We start from the raw sequence: 22,623 nt of genomic DNA on the forward strand, positions 1-22,623 counted from the left end.
ATCCTGTCAGAGTTATTGGTTACCAGACTCCCTAAAAATTCTTTTCAACAGGAAATCAGCAAACTAATCTTTCTGCCACTTTTAAGTATTGATGTACCTTTGCTTTTTCAAATACATTTTGTACTTCATTCATCAATATATACATGTAGCTACCCTCTTTGTCTATATTTTCCCCAACATTCCTCAACTATCTTCCCTTAAAACAGAATGATGACACTTTACAATATGATAAACAAATATTCATTCAATACATCAGATCTTATTGAGAAAATCTTTAACATTATCCATAATATCAGGATGAATAATACTTGATTGTTCCATTAGTTCATTTAAAATATCCTTATACTGTCTCCTTTTATATATTGTCCACTTTGTGTAATCTATGAACAGTTGATCATGTGATACTACCAAACAAGTCAGGTGATCACTTACACTGTCACTACATGTGATCTGAAAAAATAAAATAATTTAATATATTCATTCATAAATAAGGTGTAAGGTGCTTTTTGTTTATAGACAAATTATTTATGATTAACAAAGATAAATACAATGTTTCAAGTTTGCATAAAACCTATTAGCATGCAGCATTGTGATAATATAGTTTCTCGCTGCATTGGTGGCCTTTGGCTGTTATCTGCTCCTTTTGTCAGGGTGTCGTCTTTGACATATTTCCCATTCACAATTTTAATCCTTTTTTTGGGGTGGTTTTGCTCTTTTTATTACAATTATCTTTGTTCAATTAGCTTGTAAAGAATTGAGTTGAAAAAATGATGTGAACTTTTATTTAATGACACTAATCTCTACACACACTTAATATAAAAAAGAAGATGTGGTATGATTGCCAATGAGACAACTCTCCACAAGAGACCAAAATGACACAGAAATTAACAACTATAGTTCACTGTACATCCTTCAACAATGAGCAAAGCCAATACCTGCATAGTCAGCCAAGAACATCCTTTAAAGCTGTTCATAATCCCAGTCATTCTTAGGCCTTCAAAACAGCAAAAGCTAACACTTCACCACCCTAGGACTTGTTACAAGTATAAAATGTAAACACATTTATTTTGTACTTACCAGCTTTAGCACTTGAGTCAATACATTTAGACCACCAGAACCTTGGTACACAAACATGAGTAGTATGTGATAAATAGTGTCTTTCATTTGACCTTGGTTGCTAACCTGGTTCCCTGATAACACACACATTATATCAGTATAACACAATGTAGATTTCACCAACAGAGGTCTTAAGCACAGCACAATTCTGGTCAAAACATCCTATAAACAGATAAATGAAGTAATGTTCAAATATTAAAACAAGTGGATGTCTGATTGACAGCAAAACAGATTTTCCTGCAAATTTGGACCCTCAAACAACATCCAGTTAAAAATAAAATGTTATCACAGAGATATGTCTCACATTTTTGTAATTTTGATTATGCAAATGTTGAAATTAATAAAGCAAAACTTTTAACATGCTACTAAAGGTAGGCAAGTATTCAAAGTCAATAAACCATGACTGAGGTACATAACTAAAAATTCTCCATGTAATTGAATTGTGCCAATGCTAATACAACAGCATACCAAATTTCATTGACACAAGTCAAACGGTTCAAAACCCTTTTAACAAACCTAAGACAAATGTTAAATGGTAAAATATGTAAAAGTTTCAAAGTGAACCATTTAGAGGGGGTAGAGCAATATAATATCCATGGAAACAATACTTTCAAAAGCCAATAAATTTGCATACAAAATATCATCGACTTAACATTAGCAGTTCATCCTAAACTTATCTAATAACAAACTTATACATGTAAACTAAGCCAAAGTTTCAAAGTCATTGGACCATGTCTGAGGGGACAAGGCCAAATATTCTCCATGGAAATGAGATGTACTTATGCTTTTACAACTGAATACCAATTAACATTTGCCTACCACTAATGGTTCCCCTTGAACTGACCTAATCACAAACTAATACGTTAACTTAAGCAAAATTTTCAAAGGCAATAGACCATGACTTAGGGGGCAGATTGAAATGAGATATATCAATGTTTATACAACTGCATACCAAATATCATTGACCTACTGCTAGTGGTTTCTTATAAACGGACCTAATCACAAACTTATACATGTAAAATAAGCAAAATTTTTAAAGTCAATGAACGTGACTTAAGTGGCAGGGCCAATTTATCTCCACAAAATGAGATATGCCAATGCTTATACAGCTGCATACCAAATATGATTGACCTACCACATGTGGTTCACCATAAACTAATTAATCAGAAACTAATACATTGTTGACACTGCATCTGTTGCTGCCGCCAGAAACAGCATACCTTTGTCTTGCTTTTTGACTCCGTCAAGCAAGACAATAAACAATGACTTTTTGTAGGGTTCTGGAATGAAAAGCCTGAATCAATCTTAGAATTATTTTTCACCACATAAAGGTCTATCACTCAACAATGATAAAAACTTAAATTGGAAAAATTGAACTTGACCTTCATTTAGCCACAGGGAACAGCATATCTTAATATGAAAATATTTGGTGAGAGCGTTTCAATATCAAGTTATTGCACAGACATTATTTGACATCATCAAATCAATAACCATTTTTTTCTATTTGGAAATCCTGTTAAAAATTAAAACATAATCAACCAAATGTTTTTGCCTGTGATACTATTAGAGTTGGTCTTGTGTGGTGCACATAAACAAACACAATTCTTAATCTTATGTTTGAAAACTCATTTGAAAGTGAACAATCACTGATGTTCATACTGTACACTTATGATTCTCGATAATCTTACTTACTTTTATTGACTGATGTTGTACTTTATACCACAGACTGCTGTAACAGGCCACTAGATCTAAACAAGATGTCTGAAACTAAATGATAGAAAAGCTAAAATTTACCTCAAAAAAAGAAATCCCACCCTGCAATACTATTTGTCTTTAAAATTTAAATGAACAATGTCATTAAAAATTTATATAAAAAAGAGGAAAACAATGTTACAGTTTTCTATGAGATGCACTCCCTTTAACATTAGGAACAGCTGTTTAGGAGGAGTTGCACTATAACAAGAGACGATTATCACACATTGCACAGAAAAAAAATCTCCTAATTTTATAAAGGTTAAAAAATAAGGGGGGAAACAAAACTACAGTACACATGTATATTATTCTGTATTACCTGTCTGTCACATGTAAAACATAACTGCAATGCTTTCTGGTACCATTGTTTGAACTGTAGTGATAGTACCAGTAACTCAGTTGTCTCCCCATAGTTTTCAAGGATCTCTTTAAATATATCACACACAGTCTTCACATGTGGACCTAGATTTTCTGGCTTAACATCTTAAAAAGAAACATTTATCATATTTGTCTGTGTCTAGAAATTTTAAAATTCAGCATTTTAATGATTATCTTTTGACAATGATGAAATTTTTTCTGGTCTGTGCTTCAGTGTGTTTATTCGTTCATTCGTTCATCCGTTTGACCCTCCCTCTGTGTCCCTCTTCAGGTTAAAGTTTTTGGTCAACGTAGTTTTTGATGAAGTTGAAGTCCAATAAACTTCAAACTAAGTACACATGTTCCCTATGAAATGATCTTTCTAATTTTAATGCCAAATAAGAGTTTTCACCCCATTTTTACGAAAAGAGGAAGAAGGTATTATACATGTCTTTAGTTTATTTAGAAGCATGCATCTACTTCTAGTCATTTTCAATGGAATCTGAATAGCCTATAAAAAGAAGTAGGTAAAAAAACATGTAATAAAAAGACTGCTGGCAAACCCTAGTGGTGGCTTGCAGCAGTTGTTACTGGCAGACCTTATGCAGTATGGGGGTAAAAGGGTTTTAAATCTTCAGAAAGAAAAGCTGATTGAGATTTCTAAAAGATGTAAAAATTCTTTCGACTATGCTTTTCCGCTGCAAAACCTATTACTGAGATATCTGTCAGTGACATTTTATCCTTGGATATTTTGAACTTTTCTTCTTTGGATGATTTCCCATATTACATTCAATGGAAAAAGGGGGGTGAGCAGTCAGTAAGTGACCTTATTAATCGTGAAAATATGATTTTTTTTATAAATTTGAGCAATTTCAAGAAAAAGTACAAACCAACAATTTTATTAAATATTATGGTTTGATATCAAAAATTCCTAACACTATGAATAAATGTCTTTAAGAGAACTGTCTAAATCAAGATTTAGATAAGTCTAACACTGGTGATACTTTCTTAAAAAAAATCAGGGGTAATGTGAAAGCCAAATTTGTATATAAAAACTTAGTAGATGAAGTTATTCAACTACCAACAATCAAATTTTTGAAATGGGAAGAACTGTTAGTTATTGATACTACAGAATGGTCAGAATATTTCATGATAACAAAAAAGTCTTGTAGGGATGTATGTTCTTTTCATAATCTTCATGTTTGATATTTCCCTTGACTTATAGGCATGTTTTTAACTACACGGAAAATCAGATGTAAGCAGTATTTGTATTTAGTTCACGTGAAATGGAGTCTTCCATATTATCATTTCGAGTTGTCTCCCTTCCAGAAGTAACTTCCGTCAATTCTGAATCAAATACCTACAACACGTTGAGAAAAATTAACTCGTTCTGCCGATAAACGTCATATTATATTAATAAACAGCTGCGCCATGAGCGCATGATACGCCGGACATCTTGTGTGGAAGTTTTATGCAATAATCATAAATAGTTTCTGAGAAAGTTTTAAGCAATTACCATTTATTGCTTTTGAGACACGGCGGGACATGTGAAACCCCCCCCTGTTTTTTTTTTTACAAATATCACTAAAATAAAATTTTGAATCAAACCAAAAAGTATACAGATCTTTAGATTAATATAACAAAGAAGTGTGTACAGTTTCAAGCAATAATCATAAATTGTTTTTGAGACACGGCGCGACATGTAAAAAAAAACCTCCCCTTTTTTTACAAAATACTCAACAACTCAAAAATAAAATTTTGAGTCATCACCAAAAAGTATACAGATCTTTAGATTAATATGACAAAGAAATGTGTAAAGTTTTAAGCAATAATCATCAATCGTTTTTGAGCTACAGCACGACATGTAAAAAAAAAAGCCCCCTTTTTTACAAAATACTCAATAACTCTAAAATGAAATTTTGAATCATTACAAAAAAGTATACAGATATTAAGATTAATATAACAAAAAAGTGTGTAAAGTTTTAAGCAATAATCATAAATCGTTTTTGAGATACGGCGTGACATGCAAAAAACCCTCCCCCTTTTTTACAAAATACTCAATAACTCAAAAATGAAATTTTGAATCATCACCAAAAAGTATACAGATCTTCAGATTAATATAACAAAGACATGTGTAAAGTTTTAAGCAATAATCATAAATCTTTTTTGAGATACGGCGTGACATGTAAAAAACCCTCCCCCTTTTTTACAAAATACTCAATAACTCAAAAATGAAATTTTGAATCATCACCAAAAAGTATACAGATCTTCAGATTAATATAACAAAGACATGTGTTAAGTTTTAAGCAATAATCATAAATCGTTTTTGAGATATGGTGTGACATGTAAAAAAACTCTCTCCCTTTTTTACAAAATACTCAATAACTCAAAAATGAAACATTGAATCATCACCAAAAGGTATACAGATATTAAGATTAATATAACTAAGAAGTGTTTAAAGTTTTAAGCCATAATCAAGAATCGTTTTTGAGATATGGTGCGACATGTGAATAAAACACACCCCTGTTTTACTTACAAAGTGCCATAACTCAAAAAGTTTTAATCTTATTTTCACCAAAAAGTATACAGATCATTTGATCATCATAAGAAACAACTATTTTAAGTTTCATGAAATTTGGATAAGTCATTCTCAAGTTACGGTGCGACATGTTTACGCCGGACAGACAGACAGACGGACGGACGGACGGACACCGGTCATTTGTATACCATAATACGTCCCGTCAAAATTTTGACGGGCGTATAAAAATGATCGCAATTTAACCGAGAAATGTGTACGGAAAGGAGTCATGACCACTGACCAAAAGGAAATCAAATATTTAAAGAGTTAGGAATGGGGTTCCTCCTAGAATTAACGTAGGAAAATAGGTGATAAGATACAAAGTGAAATACCTTCTCTCACTCTGAGTCTCAGTGACTGCTGTGGAAAGTTAACTTGGAATTGATAATACAAAAATAAAACACAATAGGCCTAAGTTCATTGTTCATACACTTGTATCTGGGGTTGGCTATTTTGTAACTATTCAGATTACGTAATCTGAAATGAGAAAAAAAAATTGACCCCCACCCCAATTTTTTTTTCAATTCCCCTTTCCCTTATTCCAAAAATTGATCTCAATTCAAATTTCTAATGAAGTTTGCAACAATAACTACTCATTTAAATACTCATAAAATATTAAAATATAGAATGTCATACAGTCATGGTTAAAATTAATATTAATTAATAGTACCTTCTAAAAAAATAAATGGGGAATGTGTCCAAAAGGACACAGATGATACCCCTGCTGGCATATAACGTTTTAAAGGGACATAACTCAAAAACTGTAAAAGTGAAGTTGCCAAAAATTGAACTTAAACTGAGTTTAGAGGTAATATACACATTTCATTAAATTTAGTTGAGACCAACTTAAGTTAAGAGAACAGAAACTGAAAAATTCTTCAATTTTTCTACTTGTAAAGGGACATAACCCTAAAATGGCAATCAAAGTGCTTGTAATCACTGAATGGTAAAGATTGCTTTAATTTATCAGTTGGTAGTAAAGTGAATATTGCATTGTATATTATATAAAGCATTGGTTTTAGGTAATTCAACAACCATTCTGAAAAAAGAAAGATAACTCCAATTTATTGACTGGAAACTACAAAATGCTAGTTTTTGGCCCCTTTTTGGCCCTTTATTCCTAGACTGTTTGCCCCATAACCCTTAAAAAATATATCCCAACCTTCTACTTATGGTATTAAACATTGTGATACAATTTCAGAACAATTGAAATACTTATACACAACTTATTGTCCTGACACCAGATAAATGCTTGTTTTGGGCCCTTTGGCCCCCTAATTTCTAAACCTTAGGGAACATAACCCCCAAAACCAATCCCAAGCTTCCTTTTGTGGTTATAAACATTGTGTTAAAATTTTATTGATTTCTAGTAATTTTTACGAAAGTTATTATCCGGAAACCATCCGTCTTCGGACGACGACGTGATACCAATATACGGCCTCAAAAATTTTTGCGGTCGTATAAAAATTAATTAGTCAGAGATTTTTTTTTTTTTTTTTTCTTTTGTATTTACCCCTTGATACCATTGTCAGGTGGTAGTGTAATGGGGTGTGTAAAATCCTGACTATTGAAAAACAAATAAAAGATAACTAGAGGCTCTCAAGAGCCTGTGTCGCTCACCTGTTAATGTGTTTACTGATGTCGGCCATCTTTGTTGGTAGGCAGGGTCATTAGACACTCTTTTTAAAAATAGATACCCTAGTATTATGATTGTGGCCAAGTTTGTTTAATTTGGCCAAGTAGTTTTAGAAAAGATTTTTATACAAGTTACAAAAATGAGGAAAAGTTATTTAATATTGACTCTAAAGGGCAATAACTCCTTAGGGGGTCCTCTCACAATTTTGATCATGCTGACTTATTTGTAGATCTTACTTTGCTGAACATTATTGCTGTTTACAGTTTATCTCTATCTATAATAGTATTCAAGATAATAACCAAAAACTGCAAAATTTTCTTAAAATAACCAATTTAAGGGCAGCAACCCAACAACAGGTTGTCCGATTCAACTGAAAATTTGTGAGGGGATATATCTTATTCTGATGGACATTAAAATCTTGAAAAATTGCCCTAAATGTCTTGGTTTCAAAGATATAAAGCAAAAACTGCATTTTACCACTATGTTCTAATTTTAGCCATGTCGGTCATTTTGTTTGGTAGGCTGGGTCATCGGACACATTTTTTAAACTATAAACCACAATGATAATTGTCGCCAAGTGTGATTAAATTTGGCAAAGTAGTTTTAGAGAAGAAAATTTTTAGAAAAGTTACAAAAAATGATGAAAAGTTGTTAAAAATTGACTATAAAGGGCAATAACTCCTTAAGGGGTCGACTGGCAATTTTGGTCATGTTGACTTATTCAGAGCTCCAGATAAGCTGCGTATTTGCGTAATCACGCAATACAAATAAGAAAAAACCCAATGCAATTGCCCATTGCAGGGTTTAATAACCCAATTAATTCACAGGAAAACCCAATTATATGCCAAAACCATGAGTTCTCAACCCTTTTATTGACTACCGTTTGCGTTATTTACCCCTATCTGTTTACAGTCGTCGCGTAAATCTATTTTTATAATATTTATAATTGGAGATGTCCCTTCGTTCTAAAAATAGATCCTGACATCAAGTAGCTGAAATGGGTCCCTGTTGGAATATTCCGTTGCTCAAAAGGTACACGTGTTTTTGAAAACATTTCGATCTTCTCGGCGTTTATCCAATTAGCGTGTGTCATGTTGTCATATTTTTCTCGAATTGCTCGGGGTTCATCATAACATATATTGAATTAAAACGAAAATGAATGTCCGGTAAAAATATTGAATAGAAGCATGTTTTCAGCTTCTTTTCAATAGCTGAGGGAAAGTAATGATGATAACAAGACTCAGCCAGTGTTTTAGGAAGCGTCCATCGAACACAAGGACGTGTTTGTGTACCTTAACGAGAAAATTGCTACTAAAAACGGGGTTTCGTCAAAAACGAAATCAGTTGGAAAAAGTGAAAGGCCAAATCAATTATGACTTGTTATGTAGTTGGAAAGCATCGGAAACCAAAAGTTCTAATTTAATCCAAATTTATGTAAATTGAATAAAACAAAAACATTCAAGTATAAATTACAGTTTATTTACTATTATCGTTTTTCATTTTACGGTTAATGTTGAATATAAAGGTATATATGTAAAATAAATTCTGAGACGAGTGCCTGTGAATACATATATCCGTTTTTTACAGTTTATATAAGTTGTGAGAAAATACAAAACTGGTTGAAGGTTTGAAATGGGACACAAATTCAACCTACAAATGCTAGTCAGTGAATGAACCAAATGCAACAGCTATAGCACATATACAAAGAAAGAGAAACATAGGCTAAGATGGAAAAACATCTGGAATTGATATTGCCTAAATATTAAATATTGTGTTGATGAAAAAACCCAATACATTAAGGAGCTTGGTGGTGAAAAACCCATTTTGATATTAATTTGAGGGGTGAATTGGAATTGATAATGCAATTAAAAAACTTTATCACCCAATTACAAAAGAAAATGGTGGGTAAAAACCCCAATTTGTGAATTCTTATCTGGAGCTCTGCTTATTGGTAGGTCTTACTCTGCTGAACATTATTGCTGTTTACAGTTTATCTCTATCTATAATAGTATTCAAGATAATAACCAAAAACTGCAAAATTTCCTTAAAATAACCATTTCAAGGGCAGCAACCCAACAACAGGTTGTCCGATTCGTCTGAAAATTTCAGGGCAGATAGATCTTCACCTGATTAACAATTTTACACCTTGTCAGATTTGCTCTAAATGCTTTGGTTTTTGAGTTATAAGCCAAAAACTGCATTTTACCCCTATGTTCTATTTTTAGCCATGGCGGCCATCTTGGTTGGTTTGACGGGTCACGCCACACATTTTTTAAACTAGATATGCCAAGGATGATTGTGGCCAAGTTTGGTAGAATTTGGCCCAGTAGTTTCAGAGGAGAAGATTTTTGTAAAAGTTTACGGACGACGGACGCAGGACCACGGACGACGGACGCCAAGTGATGAGAAAAGCTCACTTGACCTTTCAGGTCAGGTGAGCTAAAAAAGAACATGTAATAATAAATTGCTTCACTGAGCGCAGCTGGATACAACCGCAGAGGTCCAACCCTGAACAGTTGGGGCAAAAATGGACACAATATTCACACTTGAATACGTAATATGTTTCTGACACAGAATAACTGTAGTCAAAGAACTTAGAATTGGTTATATGATTTGAATTTATATTCAATATTTATATGCAATACACCATGTTGTATGCGAATTGACCCCCCACCCCCTTTAATGCCCTTTTTAATTTTCTTTTCAATTTCTGAAATCTGAAATGAGAAAAAATTGTCTCCTCCCACAATTTCTTATTTAACCCCGCCCCCCCTAATTTATTTTCACCCCCCCCCCTTTCCCTTTTTCATAAAAAAAATCTTTCCCTCAAGTTATGGTCATATAGTAGGGTGTCCAATCAACAAATATTATCGATTTGCCTTAACGGAATAACATACGGCTATATTTTATATCATTGGAAAGAGGAGAACAATCCTTATCGAAATAGCGTTGTCGTCGTTGTCTACCGTGGTCACGTTTTTTTTAAATCGGGGTCAAAGGTCAAAGCCAAAATTCAAGAAATATGCACAGTCACTTTTAGATAGCTTGTTTCTCCTACATATATGCGTTTGAAGCAAAATAAAAACGACTTATTTATAGAAAAAATCTTTTGTATCTAGATTTAGAACTTATTTTTATATTTTTATCCCCAAAAATGACTTTAGATTGACTTTTTTGCATATAGGGTGCAAATTTGAAATTTTCAAACAGGTGCTCAATAACAGTGACCTTGACCTATTTTTATTTCGAAATTTCAAATTTTTTTTCAATTCGATACAAGTAACATCTAAAGATGTTTTTTAAATCTTAACTTTAATAATTTGTCGAAAACAAAATGTGTTTTTTACGTCTTTAAATAGTATGGTGTTCGTCAATTTCTAGGTAAATATCAAATTTCAGTTATTGGGTATAAAATAGTATATATTATCATTTGTTTTGAAATTTGTGTAACATTAACGTTAAACTTGGTTGAATATAAAGCTCTGTGTATAGCTTTGCTTTACAAAAGTCAAATTTATTGCAAACGGAGAAAAAGGGGGGTTAAAGTTATGAAAACAAAACGTCTATTAGAAACAGGTAAACTACCGCATCCTACACATACAGATGACTAAATGAGCAACAATTGACCATAATGTTTACAAGTTTTCAAACAATTATTAAGGAACAGTGTTATGTACAACATCGATGTATATTACAAAAAGATGCAAGCACAAAATGCGTGAAATACCATGGGGACATTAAAATCTTGAAGACATGGTGACATAAGTATGACAGAAGACAAACAAGAAAGACGAGAGAAAGAACAAGTACATAAAGAAAATTATGATCGAAGGTTATATTAGCTACAATGATATACGGTCTCCTGTTAGTCTGAAAGCCTACCAACCACGTCAAGGTCAGAGACCAAATGGCAGGGTGTTTTTTTTTTTTTTTTTTTTTTTTTTTTTTTATTACATATCTTTATCCTCAAGATAGATTAAAACATTATGGACTGCTTACACTTTTTATTCTATATGTTCCAATGATTGGTAAGGTACCAACAGATAATTGAAATCTTATACATCGTCATCTTCGTCGTCATCAATGTTTCTAACTGTAACCAGATGAGTATTTACATTATGACAAATGTTGATTGTCTGACATGGGCATAAATCTGTACACGATAAATTTTGTTATTAGCAAATGCAGCCCTTTGAACACACTGATTTCCCCTTACAAGTGCAAACTAAATCTTGCAGAAATTCGGATGACATCTGACCTTTGAAATAGACAGGAACAAGTCCGTTCTTCTTTTTCCATCCGAACTCCAGAGGAGAATGATGGGGTAATTTTGCTATATGAGAAGACATCCAAATATATGTCTGTAGTGAAGCTCTTAGTACATGTTGTTTAAAGGTAGTTTCACAAGGAGGAAGTTTGGCAAGGGTTGAATTTTTAATTGTAGCTAATTTTACCCACAATTTGTTAATGTCACTATGATCAGTTTTGAGTTTGGACTTGATATCATACAACCTAACAACAAGATTACGATTGGCAGTGCTGGTTAGGTATCGTCTGATCTCTCCGTATGAAGCACAGAAACCATGAGAATATAAGGTCTCTATGAGATGTTTCGACCCAAATTCGTGGTGTAACTGCACAGCAAGACCAAGGTGGAACGGAGTAAAAGTATCCTTGGAAACCGAAACAATACACTCAGTTATACCCATCACCTTTCTTATTTTGTCAAACGGAACAACATAGGGTTCAGACGCGTCCTTAAATGACTTGTTGTCCATCAGCCAACAGACAAATTTTGTAAGCGATGAAGGCATCCGCTCCACAGACACGGCTAAGGATGTCTCGTTTCTTTCCCGCGGCTGCAACAACGTTGCCTATTGATACGTTGCTGCTAAATACAAAGTTTGACTTCCCTTGACCGCGCTGTGGTTGCCTTGTCGTAATACCTTTCCAGTTTATCTTGTAGTTTGGTTACAGGGTATGTCTTTGGCAGGTGATCAGGAAGATGAGAAATATATATTTCCAATATTTGCGACATGGGGAATGCCTTTTTACCAACAAATAAATCTTCGTGTACATCAGAAATTAACGACCGAAAAGCGGTGTCGTGGTCTAGTATAGAACTAGCAATGTTTAAGCTTTCAGACTTAGCTTTACTTAACAAATATTTGGTAATACAACCTTTATGATAGACTGCATTGTCAAAAAATGCTTTGTCATCCATCATTTGAAGCATTCTTAGGTCATTCTTTTCAAATGCTGATCTTCTTAAATTATCCTTTCTGTCATTTGACTCTACTTTGCGGAGCTTCCTGTCTTTTTTGAATGTTTTATTTTCACCAAAAAAAACAACATCCCAATTTAAAACTTGGCAAATAGATTGAACCTGCATGTTTGGCACATATGTTTGAACTGCTGCAGGGGTTTGCTCGGGCGTACTTAATGACGATTCAGCTTTAAAATAACTGCAGTTGTGTCTGCTAGTGTAGGATTTATAGCACGAACGGTGGTATAATATTTTGTTATTATCAGCACGAAGATGATCTAGGTCTGAAACATCATGCAATATCCTAAAATATACATGATCTTTCCGTGCACCCATAGCATCAATAAAGCTATTTTTGCTAATTCCTCGCATGTTAATGAGCAATTCAGAAGCAGAACCCTGACATATAATACACTGATCCCATTGTATTTCATTCCTACTACGTTTCGGACTTGATGGACATAGTTTAACAGGACTGTGAATGTGTGCCATATTATACAATTCTAACAAATCTATGAATTCAATAAAACAACTAAAGTGTTTTTCCTCAAATAAAACAACGAACTTCAACCATATTCCGGGTCTGAAACGTGACCAAAGAATTTAATTTGTATGTTACAATTATAACAAAACTATGAATTTAATACAACAACTAAAGTTTTCCAACAAAAAATATTTCCTCAAATAAAACAAAAAACTTCAGCCATATTCCGGGTCTGAAACGTGACCGATGGATTTGATTTATGTATTACAAATATAACAAAACTGTCACTTCAATAAATCAATTAAAGTTATAAAAACCAAAAAAAAAATTTTCCTCAAACAAAACAACGAACTTCAAATTTATTGGACTATTCAAAACATAAAAATTAATCATACAACAAGCATAAATGAGAAACGAAGTGAGTGACAATTGTCCTAATTAATGACCTGGTTGTGTGAACTACAAAACCTCACGACACGAGGTAATGCGTGTTTGAATCAGGGCAGAAATTGGACTAAATTTATGTTTTAAATTGCTATTTTCTTTGCATCGATTAACATTACACGAAAGATATTTGGCGCAAATGTGAACCCCGTGATAGTAACACGTAATAAAATTGCTTTCGTTGAAAATGTTGTTAATTTCAGCTATAAAAATAGACCTACTAAAATCATGAAATACTTATACTTAAATTATATAAATATTTTTTAGCTTTCTTTATATGAATAATTTGATATTTAAGCTAAATGATAAGTACAATTTGAACAAATAAAACAAAGAGGAATAATTTTATTTTTTGTGTTGAAGATGACCTGTACTGTACAGTATCTTTGGGTACCATAAGAAACAACGAAATTTTGAAAAACGTGACCACGGCAGCATACGACGACATTCATGATTGGAAAATATAATGATTTTTCAACAGTTTGCATCTAAATTTAGCCGTATGTTCTCTGTTAACTTAAACTCGTTAACTAGACGTCTTTTTCGATACTGGGCACCCTACTAATAATCTTTATTCAACCGTAATTGTCCATTTAAATACATTGTTCTTTAAATGTTATTGGATTACCTCCCTTGTACTGCTTTAAAATTGTCTTAATTGTCCATTAACCAGGACACTTGTTTTTCACCCCCAATTCCTAAATGAGCCATAAGCCCCCAAAGTCAATTTTCACTATCCCTTTGTAGTATGGTAACTTGTGGTCTAATTTCAGAGAGATTCATTCACTTAACCACAATTTATTGTCTGGAAACTACTAAAATGCTTATTTTGGCCCCTTTTTTGGCCCATTATATTCCTAAACTGTTTAGACCATTACCCCCAAAATCGAATCCAACCTTCGTTTTGAGGCTATAAACCTTAATTATAAATTGCATGGATTTCTATTAAATTATACTTAAGTTTTTGTCTGGGAACCATCTGTCTTCAGATGACGCTGACAACAACAACAAAGTGAAACCCAATATATGACTTTTTTAGCGGTTGAATAAAAAGGACCGGATAATGTAAATATAATACCTTCAGGGTGTACAGACAATGAGTTTATAAGGACTCTACAATGAGCTGGATAAATCACACTGAGGAATAAGCTGTCCTGAAAATAACAACAATAAAAAAATTAGAATAGGAATACAAACTAACTCTGACAGTAATAATGGTAAAATACAATGTAATACAATGTACCTGGACCATTCTGCATCCAGGATCAATTGATGGAATAAAAGATCTGTTGAATGTGTAAAGATCTGTTGGAATGTGTAAAGATCTGTTGGAATGTGTAATTCAACATATCACATGGAAACTTTAGACCACAAATACTTTATGTCATATAAAGAAAAATAAACTTTAAAGTTATGCTTATTGATAACATATTACTATCATTTTCCTAAATTTGTAGTGTTATAGTGGTTTTTAACTGTTTTACAATTTTCTGATATGCCAACTAATTGAACAAACCTGAGAAATACATTTTCTTTTCTCCCTCCAAACACATCTAAGAAATGATTCGAGGATTGTAACGTTGGTATTACCAGTCAGTGTGATCACCATCTTATATATAACTTCATATATCTGACCATCTAACATACATACTTTGATCTGTAAATGAATCGAGAATATCATATGGCTTTTTCAATATCACACACTGTATCAACCAGAGACATTGGTTAAGGCTTGAAACGGTGAGTGATATTGAAAAAGCCATATCAAATACATTTTCTTATATACCTCGCAGAGATGTTTTGTATGTGACATGATGTCATACAGATCAGGGGTTTGATAAAGCTTTTGTAACAGTGACTGACAGTCTTGACATCAATGACGTGACATCATTCTGTTTAAAATGTGACTGATATTGATATCATCAGGGATGGCTGATTCAGCACAATTGCCATCGACTGTTTTACACATACAGTTTATCTGTATTTACTTTTTAAGTATATAATAAATTCTGTTATTCTGTTATCATATACTTGTATAAAATATTACCTAAATTTTACAGTTCAATAACATTTAAAAATATTAAAGGCTATGAAAGGATTACTATGTTTATTATTTAACCAGATTCCTAAATATTTCCCAGGCATGCTGATAAACCAACCTTTATTGACTGCTTCCGGAATGTAATCATATGCCTTTCCGTTATTTTCCATGATGTGTATCACATGCAACTTCATGCATTTTCGGAAATTTGTTTGTAAACATACAAGACGACACGGATGCGTTTGTCAAGTCTTTGAAAAACAACACCACCGTGCGGAAAACCACAAGTGATTTAAGACTTTTCACATATTGGTTTTCTTCCTTGCCCTATGTGCCTCAGGCATACTAAGGACTAGGTAGGTAGATACATATTGGTTGAGGAGCAACATTGAATTAAGATTGTTTTATTTAAAATACATATCAAATTTTGAGTCCAACTTTAGACAGGTTCAATCTCCAACACCTTCAAGCATAAGTGAGATGTGACAATTAAAAAGTAAAATTACGCACATGTTTTCGGAGGAAAGTTAACAATATTTTTTATCAAGCTAAAAACATGATAATTGTTGTGATATAGCACAAGATAAATAAAATGCTTTGTATTATTAATAAAAACTAGTAACACAAGTTAAGAAATGTGTACTTGGTTGTCTGTAAATTATTATCTAAAAGTTCAAAGAAAGACAAAATTTTGATAGTTGTTGTCTGTATTTTTTCTGCTGAAGTATATGATAACAAGAATGTGTCCATAGTACACAGATGCCCCACTCCCACTATCATTTTCTATGTTCAATGGACCGTGAAATTGGGGTCAAAACTTTAATTTGGAATTAAAATTAGAAAGATCACATCATAGGGAACATGTGTACTAAGTTTCAAGTTGATGTAACTTTAACTTCATCAAAAACTACCTTGACCAAAAACTTTAACCTGAACTTTGCACTATCATTTTCTATGTTCAGTGGACCATGAAATTGGGGTCAAAACTATAATTTGGCATTAAAATTAGAAAGATCATATCATGGGGAACATGTGTATTAAGTTTCAAGTTGATTGGACTTCAGATTCATCAAAAACTACCTCGACCAAAAACTATGACCGGACGGACGGGCAGACGGACGAAAGGAGGCACAGACCAGAAAACATAATGCCCCTCTACTATCGTAGGTGGGACATAAAAAAAACCTGACATGGCATTTTCATATCAGATCCTTTATCGGCCCTTGTTCATGACATCAGCCCTTGAGCCTGCGCCTCTTGGGCTGATATCATGACCTTGGACCGATAAAGGGTCTGATATAAAAAATGCCATGTAATAATCTATACATATCAGTTCTGTGTATTGATATCATAAAATATGAGAATAGTTGTTTCTCAATACTACTGATGAACTGATAGGTTTTTGTTGGCATTATTCATATAAAAAACTCATACTAATATATATTTCCTGGAAACAGTACTTACAAAATGTAAAACTTGTAAAACACACATCTCCTTTCATTCATATTTACTCTTCTACGTTCCAATAATTTTAAAATTCTATCAAATTAATCTTCTAAAGTTGATTCTTATTTTTACAACCATTGAGTATTATCAGACTTATGGGTTTTGACCCCATCACTGTACATATTAACTACCAGGTATATCAGGCCTACTTACTAGAGAACTGTCATTCCATATATTGTCCATCTCAGAAGTTAACACATGGTCTTTACATAACTCAATTCTGAATAGAACCTCTTGTTCTAATGAAGGTCTACTGTATGTCCACAATTTATAACATGTAGCTGCAGTAATGTTATGTCTATAACCTAAAAAAAAGTCCACAATTTATAGGCCGTTGCTGCAGATATGTCCAATCTGTAACCTAAAACAAAGTCACATTCCATCATATTTTCTGGCTGACTATGTTTACATATATATATCCAAATTTTATAATTTCTAAATGTTGCAATTATTTTTAAGCCTTTAGCATTCTAAGTGTTAATAGAGAATTTTAAGAAAAATGTTTACAAAATGGGTTTTATGTCAATTTACGGATCTTATATACAGGAAAGATCTAATCTTAGAAAAAAAAATGTCACAAGAAAGATCAACCAATCTATGAATCACACATGGAGGTTATCATATGATTGAATGTATGACATGAACTCAAATTTGGATGTTAATAAAGAGTATTATATATGAGTTCTAATTACCTTTCTTGTGTTGCAAAGATTTGGATAAATCTTCACAAATCTTTTTAGAAACAGGATCTTCCAACGGGTACAAAGTGAGCACCTCTAAGACATAATCCCATAATGACAACAAAGGAGAGTTAATTGGAACAGTTAACAGTTGTTTGTACACCATTATAAACCATGAATCTGATTCTAAAGTATCTTCTATATCCACTTTAGATTTTATTTGATCCATCTTCTCCTGAAATTTTTTCCTCAATTTCCCTTTAATTTGTATAACTATCTGAAAAAAAATGGATTAAACTTTTAAAACAAATCAGAACAAATTAAAAAGTTATTATATGTTTTGATCTTCAATTTGCCCTTACATTACCAAAGTTAACAGTGCACTATTTAACCATGTAACCATAACAATATTTGAATATTTTCAAAATAGCTTGATATCATTTAACTTTTAATGTTTTACCGGTACATTAATTTAAAAGTAAATGAATTATTGTTCAAAGATACTTTGTTACCTTAAATTATGAAATGTAACACACACATCAAGTATCTTTATATACGAACCAAACTCACTTTTTTTTTTATTCATTCTTATTTACCTGCTGCTTATATTTTAGTTTATATAATATAATTTTAAACCAATAACTAAATTTTACACAAGAATTACCTGTTTATTATTTTCTTTGATAACATTATTTGGTTGTATACCTAGCTGACAGACTGTGAAGTAGGAGTTCAACGGAATGCTGACAGTACTTTTTACTTGTGCCTGAAAATGGTCAAAGTTTTATACCAAATTAAAACATGCAATCTGCACTACAACAAATTCATTTTGTTCAATCTGAGTGAACCTGTTTGGCATTGCAGGATTTATCAATACACTGACAAGTTTTAACGGACTGAAGGCAGGTTACTGAGGTACAATACTACATGTTCTTGAGTATGAAGTATGAAGCTTAATAAAACAATTTTTATGACAGATAAGCATAGAAAACATTTGAAATAATCTTAAGATATGAACCAATGAATACCAAATGGTATTGATCTACAATAACTGGCTCCCCTTTTAATATAACTAACACCATCACAAATTATTGACACCACAGATATGTCAGAAACAGCATGCCTATGTCTTGATTTCCTGCGTTTAATAAGGCCAGACATCTATAATAAAATGTAAAAATATCAAGTACAAACCAAGGCCCACTCTGCAGCTTTTCTCTCTATGTGGGTTTGTGGATTCTCTCTCCATAGTCCCATTATACATTGTGTAGTTTTATCATACAACGCTGAGCACCCTCTGATTGTTTTCGATACATATAAACGTCCTAATATCTGACCTGTATCAGGGATTTCTTTGATTACTGCATCAACAGTCTGTAAAAAATATTCAAGGCCCAATAAGATAAGATTTAGGCTTAAAAAGAATTAAAAAGTTTGATCAAAGTTGAAACTGTATGATCTTTAATACATTTTTCAATTTTTAAGCAGATTTTAAAATTAACAGATAACACCATTTCCACTTTCTACAACAACAAAACATGTTTTTTTAATTGCACACCGTCACACATATTTGTTTTCTTTCAAACATGCAAATACTACAAATAATATTAAAATGAAGGGTGTAGTGTATGTATAATATTTAAATGAAAGGTGTAGTGTATGTAGACAAATATTATATAAAGGTAAATTATTTAGATTGATCTTGCGTGTGCTCTTTATTTTTTCCCCAGTAAAAAGTGTTCTTTGAAGGGAGATAATAATAGTCACTGAAATTTGTAAGCTATATTTTTTTTTATTACTATAACAAACCAATTAAGAACCAGATATTCCTATAACAACACTTGAGATATGTCGACACATTGAAGAAAATTTAAAATATGGAAAAATAAATTAAGAGACTTTTTTTACAGTGGTACTTTAAAAGGGGGGTCCATGCCCGAGGTGTGACGTCTGGCAAAGCTATTTTAATATGTAGGAAGGCGTCCCAGAAAAAAAAATAAAATAGCCTTGCCAGACGTCATAATTATTTGGACTAAATTGTCTCTAGAGTCGAGAAATGAACCTTTATTTTTACCTTAAATTTCATTAAGGACAGCAGACCATCAAGTATCAAATTGATAGCATCAATAGAATTTCGTAAAAATATTTCTTTCTCAATGGGACAAGTCTGTGACTGTCTTATATTCGATACAATGTAAGATATATTGTTTTTTACTTGCTCCAAGTTTGCCGCCATTTCTACTTTCACTTTCACTTTGACTTAGTCATCTTTGGTGTCACCTTTCACTTCCGTCATAGATTTTGACACCGGTCATTTCATCTTCGACCACGTAGTCTTCCCTGGTAACTGACCAACTGCTTTGTAATACGTATACAATCATTTTGTGGCTATAAACTTAAAGTCTTTTACCAATTTTCATTTTATTGACATATACTTTTGGTTAATAAACTTTCTAAAGCAAACAGAAAGTAGATAATTAGACTAGCTTTCCCCCTCTATTATCATTGAACAGGTTGGGAACAAACCCCCTGTATGGTGATTATACCTCTATAGATGGATAATCCTTCTTTAGAGGGATAAAATTATCCCTCTAATCTATAGAGGGGTATTTTTGTTTGCACTGGATTTAAAGCAAATTAGGGCAGAATGGCATTTTCTAGTTATATTGGCTATAATCTCTAGCATTATATGCATCAACATATGCACTTTACTAAAAATTGCGATAACCAGTTTTCTGCTAAAGTGACAAAACTTGCAATCTATTGTAAACCTATCTGAACACCTGATCAACAACAAAAGGAATAGTTGATCTTTAAATTTCATGTTAAATCTAACAATAGAAATTCTGTTCAGTGAGGCATAAGTGAGTAGAATTTACCTGATCATCACAGCTTTCAATCATGGTGAACAATAGCTTTTATATTTAGTCAGATAAGCATCAAACTGGGCATGTGCATATTAAATTAAGTACTTCAATTGGTGCATCAACTATTCCAGGTTACTGCCATAATAAGTAGAGAATGCCATTCTGCCCTATTTTGATTTAAATCCAGTCTAAACAAAAATACCCCTCTATAGAGGGATAATTTTACCCCTCTATAGAAGGATTATCCCTCTATACAGGTATAATCACCATATAGAGGGTTTGATCCCAACCTGTTGAACAATAATCGTGTATGTGTTTTGAATAATCATAATATTGTTTTGCATTGTTTGTATCTGGTTGGGTATCATCCTGAAATCATGGAAAATAAAACACAAAATCCAAAATTGCAGAAAAATAAAGCAGTCTTTCCTCATTTCCTGGATCCTGAAAAATTAATCATTTAATAATTCATATATTTAAACCTTTGAAAGTGAAAATGCAGGTGACAATAACTCTTCTGTCAGTGGCGTAGCTACCATTGACGCAACAAGGTACTTGCGTGCACAAACGAAATGGCCAAAAAAATATCATTATTCAAAATCATAACAGTCAAAAAAAGAAAGAGTGCCATTGACTGTTACTATATATATATATAGAATTCAAGAACTGCAGGTACTCATCGTATTCAGGCGAATCCCGCTGTTGTTGGTATTAAGGATTATTGGCACGTCACTTTGTATATACAAATGTTTGACCATCTACCACTGTGTACTAAACGAAGTACGATCGTCTTATCAATTTGGAAGAATGTTTTCTTGCCCAGATGCTTCTTCCAAACAATCTGAAAAGTTTGAATCGGTACCATCGAATTTGCATATTTTGCGCCTGCTAGTCTGATCTTCAATCAGAAGTTCATTAATTTCTTCTCGAAATTAAAAGGTGGGTTGCGAGATTATATATTTATCCATCTAAGAAACCAGACAAATTCTGTGCAACATTGGAGATGACGCCAAAAGAACTTTACCCAAATATATTCTGTATTCTGCAAATCTCTACCACCCTCAACTGCGACTGCTTAACGCTCTTTCAGCGCTCTGAAACGTGTAAAAATGTATCTGAGTTTGACCATGGGACAAGAAAGACTTTTTTCACTTGCACTGCTGTACGTTCATTCTGATTTTGACATTGACACTAAAGAAGTTGTTGACATGTTTTACAATGCTAGGCAATGGAAAATGTTACTCTCCTAAAGGACCTCGGTTGATAATTTCAGTCTTGCATACAAACGTCACATTCATATATATCACAAAATAAAAAATTTATTGATTGAATTGCTTTGTTTTCGTATGTTAACTTAATAAAGTATATTAATGATTGTCTTTTATTAAGAACATCTGTATAACTTTTTTTAATATGCAACCTAATTTTTGTTTGTGTTCTTTTTTTTTAATTGTTCATGAACATTAACAATGTGTTAACTGTTGATATTTATAGCCTTTTTCTTCTTTGCTGTGAATACCACTGTCACTCTAATATAATTATAATCAATTTAACTATTGTCAGTTTATTGTCTTAATTTTGTATGCCATAACCATTTAATGTAAATGTGTTTGTGCGAATAAAATATTGTCTATTGTCTATTGTCTATATGTCATGAGATGATCCAGTTCTCTAGCCCTTTCTTTCTCTGAAGCATTTATTTTTATTTATGAATTGGGGAGCATTTCAAAGTTTTTAGTCAGTTTCAGATTTGACATGTAGCAAAAGACTTAACTGTTCATACTTCACTTACTTCAAAATTAACCATCTTAAATCAAAAAAAGATTCCTTTTCCTGCAATAAAGGGTACAAATTGTTTTTGCCTCGCTCGGCAACTTCTGAGTGCACATCATTACA

At 32.6% G+C, this 22,623-nt stretch overlaps 2 protein-coding genes across 3 annotated transcripts in view; one reads left to right on the top strand and one right to left on the bottom strand.

Annotated features, from left to right (window-relative positions):
- Positions 1 to 20,332, bottom strand: LOC143057035 (uncharacterized). The gene is made up of 11 exons (XM_076230261.1): positions 19,935 to 20,332; positions 19,055 to 19,234; positions 18,525 to 18,626; positions 17,873 to 18,137; positions 17,334 to 17,485; positions 15,150 to 15,290; positions 14,712 to 14,787; positions 3,188 to 3,351; positions 2,809 to 2,883; positions 1,078 to 1,278; positions 1 to 450 (listed from the first exon to the last, which is right to left on the bottom strand). Exons 1-11 carry the CDS (start codon positions 20,094 to 20,096, stop codon positions 253 to 255), a joined length of 1,716 nt encoding a protein of 571 aa, XP_076086376.1. The 5' UTR covers positions 20,097 to 20,332; the 3' UTR covers positions 1 to 252.
- LOC143057046 (methylthioribose-1-phosphate isomerase-like) overlaps positions 20,124 to 22,623 on the top strand; it is a 21,148-nt gene continuing 18,648 nt past the window's right edge. Inside the window, exon 1 of one of the 2 annotated variants that reach the window (XM_076230270.1) lies at positions 20,124 to 20,203. The gene's annotated coding sequence lies outside the window, so the exon portion shown is untranslated. The other variant, XM_076230280.1, reaches the window with a different exon arrangement.

This window comes from Mytilus galloprovincialis, chromosome 1 (genome assembly GCF_965363235.1).
Source record: "Mytilus galloprovincialis chromosome 1, xbMytGall1.hap1.1, whole genome shotgun sequence".
NCBI classification, from domain to species: Eukaryota; Metazoa; Mollusca; class Bivalvia; order Mytilida; family Mytilidae; genus Mytilus; species Mytilus galloprovincialis.